General features: G+C 34.9%; 1 protein-coding gene across 2 annotated transcripts in view; it reads left to right on the forward strand.

Moving 5' to 3' along the window:
• TRAPPC8 (trafficking protein particle complex subunit 8) overlaps positions 1 to 24,934 on the forward strand; it is an 85,609-nt gene that overhangs the window by 55,688 nt on the left and 4,987 nt on the right. For both annotated transcript variants that reach the window (XM_026496150.4, XM_044382907.3), the window contains 8 exons: positions 4,395 to 4,837; positions 8,377 to 8,524; positions 10,414 to 10,510; positions 11,727 to 11,795; positions 11,886 to 11,944; positions 14,232 to 14,405; positions 17,477 to 17,578; positions 21,105 to 21,250. In XM_026496150.4, the coding sequence (XP_026351935.1) occupies positions 4,395 to 4,837; positions 8,377 to 8,524; positions 10,414 to 10,510; positions 11,727 to 11,795; positions 11,886 to 11,944; positions 14,232 to 14,405; positions 17,477 to 17,578; positions 21,105 to 21,250 (1,238 nt within the window). The remainder of the gene's footprint in view (positions 1 to 4,394; positions 4,838 to 8,376; positions 8,525 to 10,413; positions 10,511 to 11,726; positions 11,796 to 11,885; positions 11,945 to 14,231; positions 14,406 to 17,476; positions 17,579 to 21,104; positions 21,251 to 24,934) is intronic.

Below are 24,934 nucleotides of genomic sequence, written 5' to 3' on the forward strand. Positions count from 1 at the left end.
AGTGGGGTCAGGGTAGGTATGTTCATGAAAAGGTGGGGTGTGTTTGTTGAGGGGAGCTACATGTATTCTGCCCAGGTTTTACACTTGCTTAATTATGTTTCATTTAAAGAGTAGGGCAGATAAAAGACTTATAGACTGACTTCAGTGCTAGTTTCTGGTTGATAAATATTTTACACATACTTTAACTTTGATTTGGTGTCTTTCACCATGTTAATATTTTTAACATACATAGAGTCCTGATTGTCCTTTGTTGCTTCTGAGTTTTACTATTATTTACAGAGACTTCTGTAGTCCAAACTTTCATAGTTTTATTTTTTAATGTCTATGTTCTTTTTTAAATCCAAGGGAATAATACTCTTCTAAATGTCTAGGTGTAGGGAATCAAACTTTATTTGTTCCTGGTCCTAATGACCATTAATTGAATATTGGCAACTCATTATACCATCTTTCAAATACAATAATATCCTGAAAGTATGCACACCTTTTTTTGTTTTGGGGGGATTTTCCTTGGAATACCTGTTCTGTTTGATGATACCTATTCTGTTCCTCATCTTTCTATGTCAATACTACATGCTTGCTTTATCATTTTTCTTAACCAAATGTTTCCCATAATCTTTAATTTTTTTCTTTTTTCTTAATACTTGTGTGATTTTTACCCAAGTTTGTCAAGTTCCCGTAGTAATGCATTGGATTTTTATTAGGTTTTGCATTGCTATGCCTAGGGGTTCTAAGGCTGAAGATGGATTGAAATGAGTTGGGATCCAAATTTTATTTTAGGTCTAGTCATCATTTTAGGTTAGAAATCACTAATTAATAAACAGTTTGCTTGGAATTTCTATACGTAAGCATTTGCTAGAGCTTACTTTCAAGAGGGAAGATTCTGACTACTCTGGTTAAATTGAGATCAGTTAGTAGAGGACACCAAAATATTCCATTTTTATTGATTGTACTAGCTTCTAATTTTCATTGTACCATATCATTATGATGGTCTTTGTTATTAAGATTGGTAAAAGTACAAATGGTTTTTAAGTGCAGTACTTCTCAGATGACATATTATGTATAGAGGCTTACTTTTAGGCTTCTTTCTAAGCTCTGTCTCTAACTATCTGACCTTGGAAAGTTTCTTCTCTTACGAAATGAGGGAAGTTGAACCAGATGATGTTTGATTCTAAATCTGTTTAACTCAATAGTCTTTAAATTTATTTTGGTTTTGATAGTGCTAGTTCTGTACTTAATTTTCTTCTTGTGTACCATAATGGATTTTTAAAAAACTTTATTGTTATAGATGCAGTTCTCCTTGAAGAGGGTATTTTAACACAGGACCTCTTACTCTACATAATAACAACTGGTGTTTTGTTGCTTAAACCAAAAAGCTTGTAAAGTGAATAACAAACCACAATAGGTCCATACCCTAAATGTTTTACCTTAAGAAAACATACAAATGTACACATTTATTCATTATTTTGAGGGAGAGGATGGATTTAGGTCAGAGACTTTTTCTCTGAGTTCTTTGTATTGGTACAGGTTTCCTAATATGAATATTGTTTATCTTTCATGCGTTCACCCACATTCGTAAGTTGTCATTTTAAGTTTCCAGTTTTGGTTTCATTAGAGTGAGAATCTGAAGATCGTTATTAAGTAGTTTAAGTACAATATATATCTAGATTAGAGTTTAATGAAAGCAATACTTTCAGGCAAAGATAGAAGCAATTTACATAATAATTTAATTAAACAAGTCTGAGAATAAATAGTAACTCTTGATAAGGAGAAGAAGGAGGACATAGTAGAAAGCCTTAAGTCGCTAATGTTCACTTCCTTAAACATCACTCAGTATTTTCTGCTGAGGTACTAGAGATATTGGTTAATCTAACAAACCACAATATGAAGTCAATTAAAAAGACCTTTTATTAGGATCAACAATGGTAGACATTAATATTGGTAAGGGATTTCATGGCATATTCCTATTTCTAATATCTTATGTCAGAAGTATTTTATATAATTTGAAGTATTTAAGGGAGTAGTGAAAGAAGTGACCAGTCTAGTGTCTGATGAAATAATCTCTTATAATATGTGTTTACCGAGACAAGAGAGGATGAAAATTACTGAAGTTCATTGAGAAGAGATAAAAATTAAAGTGTCATGTGTAGACTACCGTGTGTGTAGCATACTGAAAGCAAACCAGAGCTATATCTACTTACTAGAAATTGGGAATTAGAAATATTTTGTTCTTAAGTTGTATTCAGGAAAGTGGTGTCACTCCAGAACTTTCATCATTTATTTTCTTTTTACTTTTTGTTAGGAAAAATTTTAATATAGAAAAGTAAAGGGTGCCTGGGTGGCTCAGTTGGTTAAGTGTCTGCCTTCAGCTTAATCATGATCCTGGGATCCCAGGTTCTAGGATCAAGCCCTGCATCAAGCGTGCTTCTCCCTCTCCTGCTCCCCCTGTTGTGTGCGTGCTCTCTCTGTCGAATAAATAAATAAAGTCTTAAAAGAAAAAAAGAAAGAAAAGTAGAGAGAAGAGCAGGCCTCTTGGAGTCCCCACTGTGTAGGCATTACATTGTGTATATGTACCATAGTTTATTCAGTGAGACTTATGTCATAGACATTTGATTTGTGTCCAGTCATTTGCCCTTACAGACAAAACCACAGTGAATATCCATATGCATATCATGTTCTACTCACACACATATATCTTTAGGATAACTTAGTGGAAGTTAGAGTCTTGGCCATTTAAATTTGAAGCTGTCACAGAAAGGACTTTTAGCATCTATATGTTTAAAGTAAAGACTAGATATACTAATTATCCTTAAAGAGCCAATGTTTAGTAAAATTTTTATTTTGAAGATACATTCCACAGTATCTACATACGATGCATCACTGCTCTGCTAATTGCAGCACCCTTCCCATTTTACCAACGCCTTAGCCTTCCTGATGGTGTTCAGGTGTCTGTGTATTTTAGTGTGTCTTTGTGGTACTCTTTCAGCTGTTCTTGACATATCTCAAAATTTACATTCCTTCACAAATTTTAACTTACTTTAGTGTTTGACAGTGTCTGATCGGTACATAGTCAGTGTCCTTAATATAATCCTATGCCTGTTTTTTTTTCTTCTTAACCTGTGTTTTGGATTTCTACATTAATTCCTTATTTCCCATACCCATTTTTAAAGCTTCTGATGTCCACCGAATTTATTTGCTTCCTTAAGACTATGGCCCTAGTGAATTCCGTTCAAATTTAGATGAAGAAACAGATATTTCCAGGGTGCCTGGGTGGCTCAGTCTGTCCTCGGCTCAGGTCGTGGTCCTGGGATCCTGGGATCGAGCCCTGCTTGGCAGGGAGTCTGCTTCTCCCTCTCCCTGCCCCCAACTCATGCTCTTTCACTATCTCTCTCTCTCAAATAAATAAATAAAATCTTTAAAAAAAAGAAAGAAAGAAAAATAAGATTTCCACTGGATTTTAATAACTCCTGTGGGACCAGCCATAACTCTATTAGGACATTTTTTTTCATACTTATACCTTTATATACTCCTCCTTTCTTAGATACTGTCAGTGCACTTCTGACATTTACACTTAAGCATCTTTTAAATGCAAATAACTTACTAGATGATTTTGTTAACCCATATTTCTACCTCTCTAGTACAGCTTCACATTCACTTATCTGAATCCTGAGGCCAGGTGTGTGTTGGAAATCATTTTTTATCCTTAATTTTTAGAAATTGTGTGTGTGTATATGTGTGTGTGTGTTTACATCCAGAGTGTTATGTAACCCCTGTTGGGTTTTTGGTAGCATCTGGAAATCAAGCACATTAATATTGCGTGAGTAAACCACATGAATGTCATACTGAATGGGAAAGGGTATAAAAAGCCTGTTAGATCAGGTTTCACTCCCATTGAGTTACTCAAAGTTTGAGGTTGTTCAGAGCTTTTTCGGTTTTAAAATTATGGATATGGAATCACGGATCTGTACATTCTTCCCTTTTAAGATCTCTGGTGTATATTTTCATCTTGATGTATAAAAAATAGTTGAATTATTTTTCAAGTTGACATTGATAATGGCTTTTCAACTGGTGATTATTTAATTCAGATAGCCATGTTAAATTACTGGTAACTTGTTCATGGTGTACACAGTTGTCAGAGTTTTGTTGATAGCTCACTTGTCACTGATGTTTTATCTTTAATTCATAACCCTGCAATCTGCTGTTGAATCACATTGGTCTCTGTCTCATCTTTTCTAAAATGGAGTTGTTAATTGCCATATATTTGGAGAGATATCAAAGAAAATTAATAAAATAATTGTAAACCTTTAGTAAAGAAATACAGCATCTTAAGTTGTTATTCTTTAAAGATTCGGAATTTTTAACAGACAATATAATAATATTTTTTCCCTCCAATGCAGGTGTTCTTTATACATTTTCCTACAGGGCTCCTCTGTGGAGAAATCCGAAAAGCATACGTAGAATTTGTGAATGTCAGCAAATGTCCGCTTACTGGATTGAAGGTTGTTTCTAAACGTCCAGAGTTCTTTACTTTTGGTGGTAACACAGCTGTTCTAACACCACTAAGTCCCTCAGCTTCTGAGAACTGTAGTGCTTACAAGACTGTTGTGACAGATTCTACCTCTGTGTGTACAGCACTCGTATCATCAGCTTCCTCTGTAGACTTTGGCATTGGCACAGGGAGTCAGCCAGAGGTGATTCCTGTTCCCCTTCCTGACACCGTTCTACTACCTGGAGCTTCAGTTCAGCTACCTATGTGGTTACGTGGGCCAGATGAAGAAGGTGTCCATGAAATTAACTTTTTGTTTTACTATGAAAGTGTTAAAAAGCAGCCTAAAATACGGTGAGTTATAAAACTTTCTTGATTTAACTTCTATGTTTAATGTATGTATACAAATTCAAATAAACATTTTGATATTTGTTAACATATGTCATTGTTTCTTAAGAAATTACCCCCTTCCAAATTATGCATGATGTTTATATTTAAGCTTGTCCCTAATGTAAGTTCTAAGTAGCCAAAAGTAGAAAAAATGAGGCTACTTTAATCTTTTTAGTGGCTTCTATCTATAAACTTCATGGTTCTTTGATACAACTAAGTACTCTGGCCAAAGTTATCACATAATAATGAAATTCACAGGTACCATTTGTATATGAAGACGACCTGCTTATAGTCATCCTGTTTCAAGAAAATTACTTTGTTTTACCCTTCCTTTTCCCTTGTGCCCTCTCCTGACCCCTGAGAATGTATGGGGGGAAAATATGTATTTGTAGAACAGATGATTAGGGTGGTGTTATAATGACGGTCACTGAAGAAATCAAATCTTGGTGCTCACAAGGGTCGGGGGCCTATATTATTAAACAACAGATTATTTTATTTGTGATAATGCCATTTTCATTTTTATAAAATTAACTAGGAATAACTGTGTTACTCCATTTATTAATGGAATTTTAAAATATCTTGTAAGACTTCCTGTGAGGACAAAATGATACAGTATTTATAAGCATGGGGACATTTTAGATACAATAAATATTAACTCTCCTTCAGAAGACAGTAGAGCATACTCTGGCCAAGGCAGTCAGGGAAGGCTTCATGGAATATAGTAGTGGTGAAATGAGCTTCCAAAGAAAGTAAAGATTTCAGAATTTGGATATCAGGGGGGATAGGCAGGAGAATAGTGGGTATTCCAGGAAGTGACTATATATAAGTGAAGAAAATATTAGGAAATATAAACTGAATATAGCTAGTTTGGTCACAGTGTAAAATATGTGTAAAAGAAGTAAAGGGGTAACCATTAGAACTAATAAAGGAATTCAGTAAACTTGTAGGATACAAAATTAACACATAGAGATCGATTGCACTTCTATATGCTAATAATGAACTATCAGAGAAATTTAAGAAAACAGTCCTATTTACAGTTGCATAAAAAAGAATACCTAGGAATAAAGGAATACCTCACTTAACCAAGGAGGTAAAAGACCTGTACTCTGAAAACTGTAAGACATTGATGAAAGAAATTGAGATGACACAAATAAATGGAAAGATATACTGTGTTCATAAATTGGAAGAATTAATATTGTTAAAATGTTCATACTACCCAAAACAATCTACAGATTCAATGTAATCAGAATACTAATGACATGTTTTACAGAACTAGAACAAAGGATCCTAAAATTTGTATGGAACCACAAAAGACTCCAAATAGTCAAAGTAATCTTGAGGAAGAAGAATAAAGCTGGAGCTGTCATGCTCCCTGATTTCAAACTGTATTACAAAGCTATAGTAATCACTGCAGTATGATACTGGCACAAAAATAGGCACAGATCAACGGAACAGAATAGAGAGCCTAGAAATAAATGTATGTGTATGTGGTCAATTAATTTATGACAAAAGAAGCAAGAATATACAGTGGAGAAGGTAGTTTCTTCAATATGATATTAGGAAAACTGGACAGCTACATGCAAAAGAATGAACCTGGACCATTATCTTATACCATACGTAAAAATAAATTCAAAATGGATTAAAGACTTGAATGTAAGACTTGAAACCATAAAACTTCTAGAAGAAAACATAGGCGGTGAGCTGTTTGACATTCATTAATCTTAGTAATATTTTGGGGGTCTTCTCAGGCAAGGGCAACAAAAGCTAAAACAAATGGGATCACATCAAACTAGAAAGCTTTTTCACAGTGAAGGAGACCATCATCAGCAAAACAAAAAGGCATCCTGCTGAATGGGTTAAGGTATTTGAAATCATGCATTGATTGAATAAGAGGTTAATATTCAAAATATATAGAGAACTTACACAATTCAATATAAAAAATTGAAAAATGGACAGGGGACCTAAGTAGACATTTTTCAAAAGAAGACCTACAGATGGCCAACAGGCACATGAAAGGATGCTCAGCATCAGTAATCAGGGAAATGCAAATCAAAACTACAATGAGATATCTCCTCATACTTGTCAGATTGGCGGTTATCAAAAGACAAAATAATAAGTGTTGGTGAGGTTGTAGAGAAAAAGGAACCCACATACACTTGGTGGAAATGTGAATTGGTATAGCCACTTATGGAAAACAGTATGGAAGTTCCTCATAAAACTAAAATAGAACTACCATACAAACCAGCAATTCCAGTTCTGGGTATTTATCTGAAGAAAACAAAAATCACCAATCCAAAGAGATCTATACACCCGTATGGTCATTGCAGTATTATTTACAATAGCCAAGATAAGGAGACAACCTAGGTGTCCCATCTATCAGGATAAAGAAGATGTGGCAAATGTTACTCAGCCATAAAAAAGAATGAAATCTTGCCATTTGTGATAACACAGGTGGACCTAGAGGGTATTATGCTAAGTAAAATAAGACAGAGAAAGACCATATTTTTTCACCAATATGTAGAATCCAAAAAACAAAACAGAAACAGACTCATAGGGGCGCCTGGGTGGCACAGCGGTTAAGCATCTGCCTTCGGCTCAGGGCGTGATCCTGGCGTTATGGGATCGAGCCCCACATCAGGCTCCTCCGCTATGAGCCTGCTTCTTCCTCTCCCACTCCCCCTGCTTGTGTTCCCTCTCTCGCTGGCTGTCTCTATCTCTGTCGAGTAAATAAATAAAATCTTTAAAAAAAAAAAAAAAAGAAACAGACTCATAGACACAAGGAAGAAGCTGCTGGTTATCAGAGTGGGGAGGGGGTTGGGGGGGTCGGGTGAAACAGGTGAAGGCGATTAAGAAGTGCAAACTTTCATTTCTAAAATAACTCGTGGGGATGTAATCTATAGTATAGGGAATATAGTAATACTGTAATAGCTTTGTATGATGACATGGTAACTAGATTTATCAAAGGGATCATTTCATAGTGTATACAAATACTGAATCAATATGATTTATCCCTGAAACTCCAGGACCTTGTATTTCAGTTATACTTAAAAAAAATTAGGAGGTAATATTTTTAAAAAGAAGTAGTAAGGGAGAGTTAACATTGGAATGTAAAAAGCTCTATTGTGGAGGGCCTTCAATGCCTGGTGAAAGTTTGGGGTTTACTCGATAGGGGATCAGTTGCTTCGGAACCACTGTCAGAGAAGTGGCATAATCAGGACATTGCTACATGAAAATTATTTTCATGCGCTATACTGATGAGTTTGGTGAGCAGACATGCCTAGAGTCTGGGAGGCTATTAGTTTCCTGCCAAACTGAGAAGAAAGAATTGAAATGAAGTTATGCTAACTAGGTAATTTTACTGTATTATACTCTTTGTTTTGTTTTTGTTTTAGGGTATAAATGATCCTGAGAGCAATTAGGTTTTAAAAGCTTTGTTTGGAATTGGAGAATCATAACACATGGAGACGTTCCTCCATTAAATTTGCAATTTTGTATTTCTTCAGTCACAGAATATTAAGACACACTGCAGTTATTTGTACCAGCCGATCTTTGAATGTCCGAGCCACTGTCTGCAGAAGTAATTCTCTTGAAGATGAGGAGGGCCGAGGGGGCAATATGCTCGTCTTTGTGGATGTGGAAAATACCAATACTGTAAGTTGGTTTAAAATTAAATTTTATTTTTAATTAAATTTGATGTGTTTCCTTTGTTTTTAGTAAAGGATTTTTTTCCCCGCAAGATAGCGTAAGCTAAGAATTTAGGAATGTTCATATACAAGAGTGTGAAAACATATTAATTTCCCATTAGCTTTGTAATTTTAAGTCTAAAAAGGACCTGGCATTAATATATTCATATGATATATAGCCCCATATGTGAGTAATTCAATACCACAGAGATCTGATAAAGTGCTTTCTAGTCTCACTATTGAGAATCTATTGATATAACTAAATTTACAAAGTTGTGTTAGGATTTCATGTTCCATATTAACTTGATAACCTTCACTTACACATTTCTGAGAGTATCATTTTCTTCCTATAAAGCATTTCAGACATTTTATCATTCCTGTTTAAATACTCTAAATATAAAAAATGAATATTAAAGAAGGGAATGAGATCTCATGATTAAAATAGCATCTTACCTTTAGGTTGATTGCGTTCAAGTACTTATTTGAAGTGTTACTCTGTAATGTCCTTTGCTTTGGCTTCATTAACTTGTAAGGTTGCTTCTTTTTAAGATATTTGGGGTGTATATGCTGATACTTTGGTGATCTTCAAAGTAGCATTTGTAAAAATAAAATTTTACGATTTTATTATTTTTTTTGTAAGTATTTTGTTTATTTGTCAGAGAGAGAGCACAAGCATGGGGAGTGGCAGGCAGAGGGCTGAGCAAGGAGCCCGATGTGGGACTTGATCCCAGGACTCTGGGGTCATGACCTGAGCCCAAGGTGGATGTTTAACCAACTGAGCCACCGAGGCATCCCTAAAATTTTAAGATTTTAATAATTTCAAATTCTTATTCAGGAGAATAAAACATTATGTACAGTTTAGCTTTATGTGCATTGGCTGTACTTTGGGATTCTGATTTGTTTTTGTTGTTTGTTTTTGCCTTAATGAGAATGAGAAGATTAGAAGAAATAAAAAGAAAATGCTACAGTTTTGATTCAAAATTGACAACAAGGGGTGCCTGGATGGTGCAGTCGATTAAGCCTCTGACTCTTGGTTTTGGCTCAGGCTCCACAATCAGGGCAGAATCTGCTTAAGTTTCTCTTTCTCTCTCTCTCTCCCTCTGCCCTTACTCCCCATGCCCGCACATGCACTCTCTGTTTCTTCTCTCTAAAACGGATAAGTAAATCTTCAAAAAAAAATGATAACAAATACTGTTTGACCTATTAAATACTACCACTAACTCATGATAGGTTCTTGGGGCGCCTGGGTAGCTCTGCTGTTGGGCGTCTGCCTTTGGCTCGGGTCGTGATCCCGGGGTCCTGGGATCGAGCACCGAGTTGGGCTCCCTGCTCAGCGGGAAGCCTGCTTCTCCCACTCCCCTGCTTGTGTTCCCTGTCTGTCTCTCTCTGTCAAATAAATAAATAAAATCAGCATGATAGGTTCTAGTAACTGACTACCTTTCAATATTTTAAAATTTGCCCCTGACTGAACATTATAGTTAAATACAGTTTTTGGCAAAATGTTGACTTCTCTGTTTTACGAATGTTTAAGGAGTGGGTGCTTGGGTGTGGCTCAGTCAGTTAAATGTCCAACTCTTGATCTCAGCACAGGTCTTGATCTCAGGGTGGTGAGTTCAAGCCTGCGTTGGGCTCCATGCTGGGTGTGGAGCCTACTTAAAAGAAAAAAAAAGAATGTTTAAGGAAGTATTTAAATAACTTAAGCTTTCTGAAATGTATGTTGTTTATTTCAAAATAAAAATTTCATCTTAACATTAATCAATACTTACTTTGGTAGCAGTGTCAGAATATTGTTTTCATAAGAATACTCTAAGTTTGTGCTCCTAAATCCTGAATGACTCTTTTATTTCTTTTTGATAGAGCGAAGCAGGTGTTAAGGAATTCCATATAGTACAAGTATCAAGTAGTAGCAAACACTGGAAGTTACAGAAATCTGTAAATCTCTCTGAAAACAAAGGTTTGTTTGTGACTTTTCCCCTCTTCATAGTAAATTCTCACATTTTCATTGCTTGACTTTTTTTTTTTTCAGAGTAGTACTATAAGATTGTTGGTACTTTTTAAATAATCAACTTTTTTAAGCATTCAGTTGTGCTTTCATTAGTTTGTGAATCACATTACCTTTCTTAATCCATTCTTTCCTTTCTTTTTATTTCCTTTCACATCTTTCTGTTTGCATTTTCTCTATTCAATTGGAAAATCAGTGCCTGAGTACATGATCACTTTCAAAATTTCAAGCAATACAGAATCATACAGACAAGAATATGAAAGATTCTTTTTGTTTCCTTTGCCATTGGTAGGCTGTTTTTCTGCGTATAACGATACTGCTGTAGTGACTGACTTTTACGTTTATTTCCATACCTGTATAACGCTCAAACAGAAGAATATACATACTTGTGATATATATTGACAAATTGTTTTCCAGAATATCTATCCATTTATTATCCTGACAGTAATATGAGAATGCCAAGTGCTTGTAAGAGTAGAGTGAAGCTGACAAACGGTATTTGCTCTTTCTAGAGAATTGTACAGTATGTTTCAAAAAAATATAAAAATGTTTAAACTCATGTTTAGTCCTTTGGTAGTCCCTGTCTTTGGAATTTATGCAAAGGGATTAGTTCAAAATACATGAAAATCCATACATTGAAAACAGAGCAGTGTATTGTTTAATATGGAAAAATTCAGCGTGGATTTAAGTAAATTAAATTATAATGCAGATTATTTTTTAGTCATTAAAATATATTAACATTTTTAAAGTGTTTGCAATAGTGAGAAAATGCATCATAGCACAGTATGTGCATATAATAATATTGGTATAAATCATACATATGAAAAAACACTGAAAGGAAATGAAGAAATGATAGAGTGGTGGGATTATGGGCTCCCTGGTTCCTGGGTTCTGATCTTTAAAACTTTTCTGTTTACTTGTAATGTCACACACACACACACACACACACACACACGAGAACATGTATTTCAAGAAAACTGAATTTTATCCTTTCTAAGAGCTGAGTGAAATTTGCTTTATAGAGATGAAAAGAAAGATGTTTTTCATTAAACATTATTTTTAATTACAAATTATTTTTCAGTTTGACTAAGGAAGTTTGAATAATGAATTAGGTTTTACTGTGTCATAAGCAGCTGAGAAAGATGTTTGAAATTTTTTTTCTTTCTAGATGCCAAACTTGCCAGTAGGGAGAAGGGAAAATTTTGCTTCAAGGCAATACGATGTAAGGAAAAAGAAGGTAAATTCATTTTATTTTCATACTTTCCTAAGGGTCATTTTATATTTCATGCCAATGATACTGATTAGTTTGTTTTCCCCTGTTTTTCAGTTGCCACACAGTTCTCAGAAAAGTATACCTTTGCAGATATCATCTTTGGAAATGAACAGGTATGCAAATAAGCACAGCAGCATTTGATTTTAAAAGTCACAGTTTTAGAATATCTGACTATTTGGCAAAGCTGTTGCTTTAATAATCCCCAGAATCTTTTGTGGATGAACGTGTCAACTTTGTTGGGTTTTGCAACTTACCTTCATGTTCAAAAACAGAGCAGAAATGCTATGTGGATTATACCATTTTAATTAGTTATTTAAAACTAACTTCCTTTTGAGAGTATCACAGGTAAAAAGTATAATCCTTGGGGTTAAAAAATGAAACCGGACTATACAAGGAAACCAGTTTATTAGGGAAAGTGGTCACAATGGAACATAAAGATGATAATTGTCTGGATTTTGGTATATCATATGGTTCTGACATCCAAATAATAAACTTTTTTGTGATTTTAAATACGTTGTCTAGGACAGTGATAGTCCAATTTAATTATTTGTAATAATCACCTGGAGCAGTGGTTTTCAGACTTTTGGAGACTACACATATGAGTCATCTGGTGGGGCTCTTGTTAAAATTAAGATTCTAATCAGTAGGCCTGGGGGTGAGACCTGAGGGTTTAAATTGCTGTAAGCTGGGACACCTGGCTGGCACAGTCAGTAGAGCATGTGATTCTTGATCTTGAGGTCATGAATTTAAGCCCACACTGGGCACAGAGTTTACTTAATTAAAAATATGTATAATAAATTGTTATAAGCTCGTAGGTGATGTTGAGGTTATTAGTCTGCAGACCCTATTTTTTTTTTTTTTAAGATTTTTATTTATTTATTTGACAGAGAGAGACAGCCAGCGAGAGAGGGAACACAAGCAGGGGGAGTGGGAGAGGAAGAAGCAGGCTCATAGCGGAGGAGCCTGATGTGGGGCTCGATCCCATAACGCCGGGATCACGCCCTGAGCTGAAGGCAGACGCTTAACCGCTGTGCCACAGGCGCCCCGCAGACCCTATTTTTGATCTAGGAAATTTTGTAAAAATGAAGGCTTTGCCTCCCCAACTCTAAAACTGTGGTTCATTATGTCTTGGGTGGAGTTTGGGAATGTGCATTTTCAAACAGCTCTGCAGATAATCTGAAGAGGTGATCTGGTGATCTGCTTTGAGAAATACTGGACCGAGGGTGTAAAATTCCATGTAGTTGTGCCCTGTTACTGTTACTATTGCATCTCTTTCAGTTACTGTTTCTTCTTTGTATTTTTTTCTTTGGTAATCGTAGACATTCTTACACTGTTATATTTCTGTTATCATTTGCCTTCATCTGACACATTCTTTGTGGCTGTCTTTTGACTACTTGAAGAAATAGTTATTTAGAAATATCTCAGAGTACCAAAAGCCCAATAATTCCCAAACAAGTGTGACTTTTGGCAACACTGTGCCTCCTGAATGTTTGAATTTAGGTTTCATGATTAAAGTTGTTTGTTCTGTTCATTTCTTTTTGAAACTTAAAATCCTTAGAGACATAATCAAGACCCTTAAATTATATTAAGATTGTAATTTTTATTGTACTTGTTGCCAAATAATTTTCTATAGGAGTACTGAAGAACAGAAACAAAGACATTTTCCCTTTTGATGAATCTGATTGAGTAAATAGAACTCACCAAGCACTACAGGTTAATGAGAAACCTATAGGGACAATTGTTTCCCAGAAAATAGTTCACTCTTAAAGGGAAAAACTTATATATTTATTAATATTTAATCATTAACTTGAAACTTAGCATCTATATAACATAGCCTATAATGCAGGAAATCGTAAGTATAGAGATCTTACTATGAAACACAATATTCTGTTAAAGGAGATCCTGTAGTTCTGATTCCATTAAAAATTTTTTTTTAAATTCTTTTTTCATGCTCTCTCCCTTCAAGTATAAAAGCCATATTAAGACCAGTAATTCCATTTGCATTCTGTTTCATTGGATGTTGTCTAGTGTTCTAAATATTTGAGAAATATTTGTTATTTTAATAGTACAAAGAATATTACTTTTCAGTAATTTATTTTTTATTCATTTTCCTAGAACTACCCATTATCATCCCTCGATACTTGGAAGATCAAACCTAATGTTGTGGCAGTGTACTTTAATTGCTTTGAGATAATAGCTTTAAGATCCAGGGTAATTTGTACCAAATGTTTTAGGTGTTCAACTGTCTTCATGTGTCTAACAGCCTCCCTGGACTGACAAATTGACAAGAAATTATTGAATAAGCCTTTTGGTTTTATAGAAATATATAGAGAAATATAAATTTTGGCAGGGTATATTTAGTTGAAAACATTTATGTAGTAAGTGATTTTCTTTTAACAGATAATAAGTTCAGCAAGTCCATGTGCAGACTTCTTTTATCGAAGTTTATCTTCTGAATTAAAGAAACCACAAGCCCAGCCATCTGTGCATGCAGAAAAACAGTCCATAGAGGATGCTGTGAGATTAATTCAGAAGTGCAGTGAGGTGGATTTGAATATTGTCGTTTTATGGAAGGTATGTGTTATTAAATTATTTCAGCAAGCCTTGCTTGTAGATACTTGAGCCTTAAGCTGAAGAACAAATGTAAGCTGGCATTTATATTTTTTCTGTGTAAAATGTTCAGTTTCAATATTTAAGTTATTTTATAACTTTTTTTAACAGTTCCTATAATGATTTTCTAAATCTTTTTTGAAAAGATTTTATTTATTTATTTGAGAGAGAGACAGTGAGTGCTTATGCACAAGTGGGAGGAGGGGCAGAGGGAGAGAGACAAGCAGAAACACTCCCCCCCCAGCAGGGACCCTGATGCAGGGCTGGATCCCAGAACCCTGAGATCATGACCTGAGGTGGAGGCAGGCACTTAACCGACTGTCAGCCAGGCGCCCCTCATAATGACTTTAAGAATTCATTCAAATTAGATAACATTCGTCTTTATTATTGTTACTTTTTAGTGGTACTGAGAACATTGTAGATATGATAAGCTCCATGAAAATAGGTATCATTATTAAACTCTTTATTATGGGCATTTTCAAACACCAAAAAAGAAAAAATAGCACTGTGAACCTTCAGGTACCCATGACTCAGGCTCCGTAGTCCCTAATATGTTGCTCTGCGTTTTCATCTGTTCCAGTAGCCCCTCTCCTTTGTTTTCTTTTTACCTTCCTTTATTTTTTGCTGTAGTATTTTTTTTAATAGCATAATATTTTATCTGTAAATGCTTCTGTATTTACTTCTAGCAGATGAGGATTCTCTTTTTTAACATAACCCCAGAGTATTTTTATCTCACCCAACCAAATTAACAATAGTTCTGAATTATTATATACTTGTTGGTTTGTTTTCAGTTTTTCCAGATTATTTGAAAATATTTTAAGTTTTAAAAAATCACATCCAGTTAAGATCCACACATGGCAGACCAGAATGAGATGGTTTATACATTAGTCTTCCCTAAAGTCACTGAACTATAATACAGAGGAGGCTTGTTTTTCACAGTGCACCCTTTTGTATTTTATACATATATTATAAGAATTTGTAATTACATATAAATTATGTTACATATAATATATAATAAAATTATATATTACTTTTTAAAAGACAATTCTACAGTGAAATTAAGGATCTTGCCCAAGGATATTCACCTGAACAGTGTGGAAAGGTTTGATTTTGTGTTGTCTGAAACAAGGACTCACATAGAGATATGCCCATGGGGATGATTAATACACGTATTTCTAAATTGGTTCAGATACTCTATTCTTTTTTACTACATCATACATTTTCTAATAAACTTTTTTAAAACCAAGCTGGTGTGAGTTTTTTTTTCTTTTTTTGCATGAGTTTTAATAAAACTGCTTAAACAAATTGGTACTTTCATTGATTTAGGTGTTTAATATTAAGATCAGTTACACATTTTTAGTTGAAATCAAATGTTCTTGAAGCTTAGAACAAGAGGCTTCTATTTTCAGGCTCAGTGGTATTGCCTCTTAATGTAAACCAACCACTCATTAAATGTATACTAGACCCTTGGGGTATGTGGCTGCACTCCACAGATTTCTGCCATGTAACAATTTGTAATATTTCTGAGACAAGATTTTGAATAATGTATCTGTACTCTGTATTTATTGTTAAGTCCACAGTTGCTTTGGCTAGGGGAAAAAACGGCCCCGAATAGCAGCCCACTACTACTGGTATTGCTGATTACATGAAGAAGAAAGCTAAGATTATGATGCTTCTTGGCTAGAAAATGGAAGTTTGAATAGAATAAAGAATAGGATATTAAATTGGTAGTGGCTAGTATCTAAGATAAGTTTATCACATACTCATTTGAGAAAGTGGTAGATTTTCTTTATTGAGATCTCTAGATAATGCAAAAATGACACACTGCCTGAAGGGAAACTTGAAAAGTCATTTTAAGTTGTGGAGTAGAAAACAGGAAGCATAGGAGTCTTTCAGTAAAATAGGATGCAGGAGAAAAATGAGAGCTCAGACAACATTTTTATGAAAAATAATTGGAAAAAGGGCACAGAACAGTTCCTAACCAGTCTTAACCAAATATAAAGGTTTGTTTTAAAAAGTTAAGCCTTTGTGCAGAGAGAAGAATGCATTATAAAATTCGACAAGACTTTGGATGATTTTTGTTCAATCCCATGAGACCATTGGAAAAAACATACGACATGTCTCAGAATCTTACCGTGTTAGCATTCATCCTCTCAGCTAAAGGCCTACCCCAGCAGGTGTTTAACTCTGACGTCACTGGGCTGTGTATTAATGTGCACTGAGCAAGTCCCGGGCTGTCCTGTGTCTTCATGCAGCCCTATTCCAGGTGTGGTCTGCGGGTGGCAAACCTAGCCATGATAAAATAAGTACACAGATTGAAAATATGAAATGGAAACATTTAGAAGCTTCTATAGCATTTTGACTGAGAAATTTTATGTCTGTTGAATCTAACAGTAAAAAAATCTGGGCTTGTCAAAAAATTTTTAAGCCTTTGTATTTACATAATGTGATGCTAACAGTGTATCAGCCATTTACATATAATATTTTCTCTGGGACAGAAGCGATTCAAGGGAGTGATGCGTTATATGCTGGACAGATGAAGTCAGCCTTTTTTTTTTTTTTTTTAAGTGTATGTACTTATGTTTAAGATATCCAAAGGTGTGACATTTCCACTTACAAGATTTGTGATTGTACTCACTGATTTTGTTCTACTGGGTGATAAACCCTGAGGTATTTCAGAAGCAAGATTATGAGAAGAAATGTTTTGCCTGTATATTGGCAGTCCAGTAACAAAAAGGCTTGTGTTATAGGACTGTTCTTTTGGACTAGTTTCTTAAGAGTTCTAGAGAGCATTGAAAAAGATTTTAAGATGTGCCCCTTAAATATTCAGGCCAACTGTGTTATAGTGAGGCAAAACAGATTTTGACAGATTCTCTGTTGATCAAATGAATAAATTAAAGTAGAAATCCTGACACATCCATAGTGTTGATAATTGTTAAGTAGCCATAATATTTCTACCTTCCATCAAATATTGCATTCATTACTTTTGAGGTTCCTGCCAAGAAGGGTAACGTTTTTGTGCTTTGTATGTTTAGGCTTATGTAGTGGAAGATAGTAAGCAGCTTATTTTGGAAGGTCAGCATCATGTTATTCTTCACACTATAGGAAAAGAAGCCTTTTCATGTCCTCAGAAACAGGTAATAACAGTTTTCTTTGCGTCTTCTTGTGAACCGTGGAATTTTTTGGTTGGTTGGTTTTTCGGGTTTTTGAAGGGGTCTGGTGTGTGCAGGCTTTTATATTGAGATTTGAGTGGGGGGCTTGGTGGCAGAAGACTAATTAAAATGAGAAATGAACATAAATGAAAATTTATTAGCATCTCGTAAGAGTATTAAGATGCACTTGTGATCTTGAGGTTTCTAATAAATGTGCTATACTGAACCTAGAATTCATAGTTATAAAAAGAATTAATTTGCTTGAGAGGAAGGGAAACATGCCTGTACCACTGCAGAACTCCTGGGAGGGCAAAGCATAAAATGTAGAGGATGGCCCGTGGAGTGGTGCAGCAGCTGGTAATAGGGTTTAATGTGTTTTCCGATTTCTCATAAAATACTATTTCATCTAACCAAAAAGTTCTCATAGTGTATATGAACAAAATTTAAGCACATCCAGTAATTCAAACATCAACCTTGTATTGTGTTTATAAATATTGGATCTTAATTTCAAGCTTCCTCATTATTTTTGAAAACTTTTATTTTGAAATAATTTTCAAACTTGCAGAAAAGCTACAAGAATAGAATAAAGGACTCTCACACTTTTCACCAAGGTTCACCAGTGTTTAGCATTTTACCTTCTTTGCTTTATCATTTTTTCTCTATTTATATACACATTGATTTTTTTTTTCTTAAAAAAATTTTTTTTTAAAGATTTTATTTATTTATTCAACAGAGATAGAGACAGCCAGCGAGAGAGGGAACACAAGCAGGGGGAGTGGGAGAGGAAGAAGCAGGCTCACAGCGGAGGAGCCTGATGTGGGGCTCGATCCCATAACGCCGGGATCACGCCCTGAGCCGAAGGCAGACGCTTAACCGCTGTGCCACCCAGGCGCCCCTGATTTTTTTTTCTTAATCATTCCCAAGTAATTACTCCCAAGTAAATTGCAGACATCCTTCTTTACCCCCATTTAGTTCACTGAGTATTCCTAAGAATAAGGACAATCTCTTACATAATCACAGACACCATTATTAAATTCAGGACGTCCAACCCTGATGCAGTACTCAATTAGTCCATATTCAAATGTCATCAGAGGTCTCCATTATATGCTTGACGATTTTTTTTTTCCTACACAGAATCCAGTCCAGGATCATGAGTTGCATTTACTTGTCATGTCTCTTTAGTCTTCTTTAATCTGGGACGGTTTTTGTCATTGACACCTTTGAAGAGCATGGGACATTTATTTTAATGTAGAATAATGCCTCTTTGGATTTTTTTTGTGTGTGTTTCCTCATGATTAGAGTAAGGTTATACATGTTTGACAGTACTACAGAAGTGATGTTATATCCTTATCAGTTTATTATATCAAAAAACACTTGATATTAATTTGTTTCATTATCAGTGATGGATCATTTGATTAAGGGTGGTATCCACCATATTTCTCTGTAGTACAGTTACTGTTTTTCCTTTCGTTTTCTAATAAGTAGTTTATGGGGAGATAATTTGGACCTATGTAAATGTCTGATTTCTTATCAAATGTAGGTCCACTAGTTTTAGCATCCATTGGCAATTCTACGACTTGGATCAATTTTTATTTTGGTGGTACAAATGGTAATATTCCATTAGTTTTAATGAAGATATCAAATTTAACCCGAAATCTATTTCTTAATTTAAAAAAATTGTTTCTCCACCTTTGATTAATACAGAGGTCCCAAGTTTTAGTTGTATATGTTATAAACTTTTGATAATTTGGAACATCTCAAACCTTGGCAAGATTAGCATTTAGAAAATGAAAAAGTGATTTCTATAAAATTTATTCATGTTATATTTTCATTTTACATACCATGAATGGCATTTCATTTTTATTTCTCTGTATTTCACCTTTGAAATATTTTTTCTCTTTATATGATTAACTGAGCTTGGGAGATAAGGCAGTTTCATAATACTGTGAATAATAGATTTGGAGCCCAAAGACTTTGAGATTGATGACCAAATTACTTGCGTAACTTGATGAACCTTAGCTTAATACTCACTTACAAGACAAAGATAATAGTTCTTTACTCCTTGCCTCTCTTGTGGTGGAACTGTCATAAGGTATGACTCAGATCCTTATTGTCAAATTACTGGACAGATATTTAGCACTGGTTGTGAAAATACTTTTTGCTACTTTTAAGGGGGAAACTCTTTTAAATATTCTCTCAGTACATTAGCTCAGGCCTTTGGTATCCTTTTATGGCCATTGTTCATGTGTTTTCCACCTAATAAGTGGCATATGGAAATTCAGTATAGTTTAGGAGTCTCAAACAATAGCTTGGGTTTTTTTTGATGTTTAGTATATATTAAACAATAAAACATTTTTTGAACTTTCTATTAAAGTGTAAGATAAATACAGAATAGTTGAATAGCTCATTGAATTTCACAAATTGAAGAACAGTCCAGTATAACCAGGACCCAGATCAAGAAACAGAACATAGCTAGCACTCCAGAAGTTCTGCTTCTGTTCTCTTCTTTCCTCCAAAGTAAACCTGTAGTCACTTTTCTCTGACTTCTAAATCAAAAGCAAATTTAGTTCTTGCTTTTTACAGCTGCATACGTTAGGGATCAACAGACTTTTTCTGTCAGTAGCCAGATGATACTATTTTAGGCTGTGCTGGCCAGAAGGCCTTTGTCTTAATTACTCGTCTCTGTTGTTGGAGTCCAAAAGCAACCATAGACAGTGTGTAAACAAATGGATATGGCTATTTCAATAAAACTTTCTTTACAAAAACAGGAAGCAGGCTGGATTTGGCCTGTGGGCTATAGTTTGCCAATCCCGAGTGCAGATCAAAATCCCATCTAGGCTAGCAGGGAATTAAAAATCAAAATTTTCCTGGATGGTAAAGAAAAATGCTTTAAAGATAATAATAGTAGAAGGGGGGTGATATTCTCTGTTTTCATTTAGGTGATAATGTTATTGAAATGTTTACAGTGTGCCTGACACTGGCTATATTAAGACTTCTACATGCATGTTAACCTTTAGTTAATATAGATGAAGTACTATAATCTATAAAACCCAGCAGTCTATTTTCAAAATGAAATTTTAAGGCAATATTCTTCAATTATTAAAACAGGCGCTATACAATTCAATGTCTGTGGCTTAAGTACTAAGTAATAAAGAATTTTGCCAAATGAGAAGCACAGCATATTTTGAAATTATTGTGAGCCCCTTTTTACAAATAAGGAAGTTCAGTCTTAAAGTATTAAATACCTTATCCAAGATCACAGAGGTAATATGTGAAGTTGCTGGAACTCAAGTCCAACTCCACCACATAATAAATAGGGAATGAATAAATGATTCTGATCCTAGATTCTTTATCCTAAATTGTATCGCAGATGATTCTGTTAAATAATAGCAGAAAAATATTGTTCTTGCTTTCCTTTATCTCAACTGGTTTTAACTTCTTTTGTTTGTATATGCTATATTTTAACAAGACAATGTTTTTATTGTCATATATATTTTTTTTCTTTTCTCAGGAGCCACCAGAAATGGAACTATTAAAATTTTTCAGGCCAGAAAACACTACAGTTCCTTTAAGACCATCAGTAGAGCAGCTTTCTAATCTCATTAAAACGAGTCTTCACTATCCAGAATCATTTAATCATCCATTTCATCAAAAAAGGTCTGAGGTTTATTTTTGTTAAAATTTTTCTACAGTGCACGTGTGCGCACACACAAACACACACACTCTTATTTATTTATTTTAACAATGGCATTAACCCCAATATTGAAGAAGAGATTTAGAATAATATTGAATCTGTGGAAATTGCTCTTAAATAATTTACCCTTCACTATGATTACTGTGCGCTGCAGCTGTGGTTAGAGGTGGATATTGCCTTCGACACCTCAGTTGCCGAAAGTTTCCTTTTGGTGAGCAGGTTTATCATTAAGTCAAAACCAAGAGAAAATATTATATCATTTTGGTTTTGTTTTAGGTACAAATTAAATGTAAGAAATGACTATAGTATAGACTGATCACACAGTTCAAATTTAGACAGCATTATTAAGATTTACTAAGTGCTAATTGCTACACTTCTTGAATGATTTCAGTTGACCCTTGAACAATGCCGTTCAAACTATGTGGGTCTATTTACACATGATAAATACAGTATTGTAAATGTATTTTCTCTAAAGAATTTTCTTAATAACATTTTCTTTTCTCCAGCTTACTTTATTGTAAGAATATAATATATAATTCATATTAGATACCAAATATGTGTTAATCGGCAGTTTATGTTATTGGTAAGGCTTTGAGCCAGCAGTAGGCTATTAGTAGTTAAGTTTCTGGTAGTCAGAAGGTATACACAGACTTTTTGACTGTGTGGGGGGTAGCATCCCTAACCCCTGTGTTGTTCAAGGGGCATCTGTATTTGTAATTTTGTTAAGTAGCTTGATTATATAAACTTTAAGGTTCTAAAAATAAAAAGTCCTAAGTCAGATGACACTTCAAAAAGTTGCTAGTTTGCAGGTATAAGAAAAGATGGAGAGAAGTCTACTAGAACCAGTCTATAAGTGATAACTGAAGGTATGAATTTTAGTGAAAAATTCACTCTGGATAAGGGTGGGGATGGCGTGGGATAGAACAAAAAGAAAATAGTGACCTGCAGAACAATGACATCTGAGAGAAAAGCTAAAGAAAAAGGAATCCACAAAGAAGACTAGTTGAGAGAAATTAGGAAGAAGAGACCAATGAGGAGAAAGTGTTATCTCAAAAGTTGAGTGAGAACAGTTCAAGGAAAGAGAAATGGTTTAACTGTTTAAAATGCTGCAGAAATGTCAAGTAGGAAATGGACCAGAAAATTATTTATTGGATCTGACAATGAAGAGGTCATTAATGGTTTTTTAGAAGAATGTTACTATATAATGGGAGTAGAGTCATGATATAATAGGTTGAGGAAAGATTGGGAGGTAAGTAAGTAAAGTGTAGTCTCCTAGTGTAGACCACCCTTTCAGAAAGCTGGGCTATGAACAGCGGTCCAGGAATATCCATTCAGTATTGTTTTCTTACTAGGTAGGATATCATTATGTTTATGGTCTTGAAGGAAATGATGGGATACAGGGAGAATAACAGAATCCTTAACAGATGGAAAGATACACACACCAAAGAGTGATGGGATTAGCTTTGGACTGCAGAAGAGACCTCCTTACTATTGAAACAGGGAGAGAAGAAAGTAGGGAGAAATTTTAACATGTTCATACATTATGGAGTGCCTCCATTTTAGGGAGTATTTCTGGGAAGAAGGTTAACTACTCAAAGTAATATAGGAGATAAGAGAATAAAGGGTAGAACATTTTTGAGAAGTGAAATTTGAGGGTAACTTGTGAGAGGAATGAGAAGAAGCTGGCTAAGGACACACAGATTGCTGGGCAAAATTAAGACCTTGACAGAGACTTAACATCAGATATATTTAAAAGTAACTTAAATGGTGCTAACCATTTTTAACCCTTTTCTTTGTTAAATATATCACACAGAAAAGTGCTCAAAAAAACATGCATGACCATGGTGATTCTTTTTTTCCTGCAAAGTTAACACCCAAATAACCACTTCTATTCGGGAAATAGAATACTGCTAGCATCACAGAAGCCCCCTGAGTATTCCCTCCCAGTCACTGTCCTGTGTGCCCCCACTATTGGTAGTTACTTCTTTGCTTCTCTTTATAATTTTTCCAACTAAGTATACAACTCTATATTTTGATTTGTGTGGGGCATTCTTTGAACTTCTTATATAAGTGGAATTATAGAGTATATTCTTTTTATGTCCAGCTTCTTTCATTTAATATTGTGTTGGTAATTGTTAACTATTGCATGAAGCAATAGAATTTTCCTAGCCATATGAATGTTTGAACATACCGGAACAATTTATCTATTTATCTACTCTACTATTTTGAATTCTGCTATGAATAATCTTGTATATAATCTCCTGGTATATGTGTGTTTGCCTTTTTTTTTTTTTTTGCATACTATCCAGGAATTCTTCCAAAGTAGTTTAACCAACTTGTACATCCCACTAGCAGTATATGGGAATTCCCTTTGCTCCATACCTTTACAAACACTGTTGTCAGATTTTTAAAATTTTTGATCATCTAAGTTATTTATAAAACTTTTTTGTCCAGGTCTTAATGTTGCTCTAAAGTGCAGCCATAGTTGAGGAAAAAAATTTTGTTTTATCCCTATTGAGCCTGTCTTGACTTCATGTACTTTCATGGGCAGTTTTGATTCCCTGATGTTTCATTTTAACCTATTGTTCTACTTTGTATCTGTTTGTTAGACCCATCCTGTTTCATGTACTTCCTGAATATCTTACATTCCACAGTGCTGCTTTTTAACCTTAGTGGTTTAAAACCTTGGCTGTGCTTTAGAAGCTAGGATATTTAGGAGTTTTCCACATGATTCTACTGGGGTTAAAAAGAATCATAGAATCTAGTCAGTGCAGGGAAGTATGTGAAGCAGGACAGGTTTGATCATCGCTTCATCTCCCATTCATCTTAACACGTCTGTGAAGCAGGGGCATATCAGCTAGATGACCAAGCTAAAGTAGAGTAGTGGGTTAAAAATAAAGTATCACAGTTAAATAAAACTGTGCATGGAAGTATGTGAAAACAAGACAGGTTAGATAAGGATAAAATGTGGCAGTTTTTTTCCAACCATGGCTGCACATTAGAATTACCTGGGGAATTTTTGAAAAATCCCAGTGCTCAGTGCCAGTTCAATCAGAGTCTCTGGGAATAGAACTCAGGCATCTGTATTTTTTAAGTGTCCTCAGGTGATTCCAGCATGCTTCCATATCAGTCATTGTTGCCACAGTAATGCTTCATAACGGACCACTCCAGAATTCAGCCTGCAAGGCATTCTCACACTCATGGATCTGCAAGTCAGCTACCATTTGGCTTGAAGCTCATCTTCAAGCTGTGGGTTAGTTGGGTTCATGTCTGCACCACATATATTTTGGGCTCAGTCCAAATGGGCAGCCCCTACTTGGATATGTTCTTCTCATGGCATATCTCAAGTACAAATGTGAACCATATTTTGAGAGCACATTTAAGGCTTCTGTTTGCATCAAAGACATTAATATTCCATTGGCCAATTAGCCTCACCTTCACAGTCAACAAGGATGATCCACAGTCCCCCAGTGGGAAGAGTGAGGGGAGTGAATAACTGCTAAACAGTAGTTATAGTTATACCACAGTAACTGAGATTGAGAAACACTGAAATAGAGGGCCAAAGTGATTGGTCATCCCTGTGACACTAAGAATAGAAGTATAATTGAGTGAGAGAGCTGGAGAGATGGGAGATAGTTGTCAGAGAG

This window comes from Ursus arctos, unplaced genomic scaffold, assembly GCF_023065955.2.
Source record: "Ursus arctos isolate Adak ecotype North America unplaced genomic scaffold, UrsArc2.0 scaffold_17, whole genome shotgun sequence".
NCBI classification, from domain to species: Eukaryota; Metazoa; Chordata; class Mammalia; order Carnivora; family Ursidae; genus Ursus; species Ursus arctos.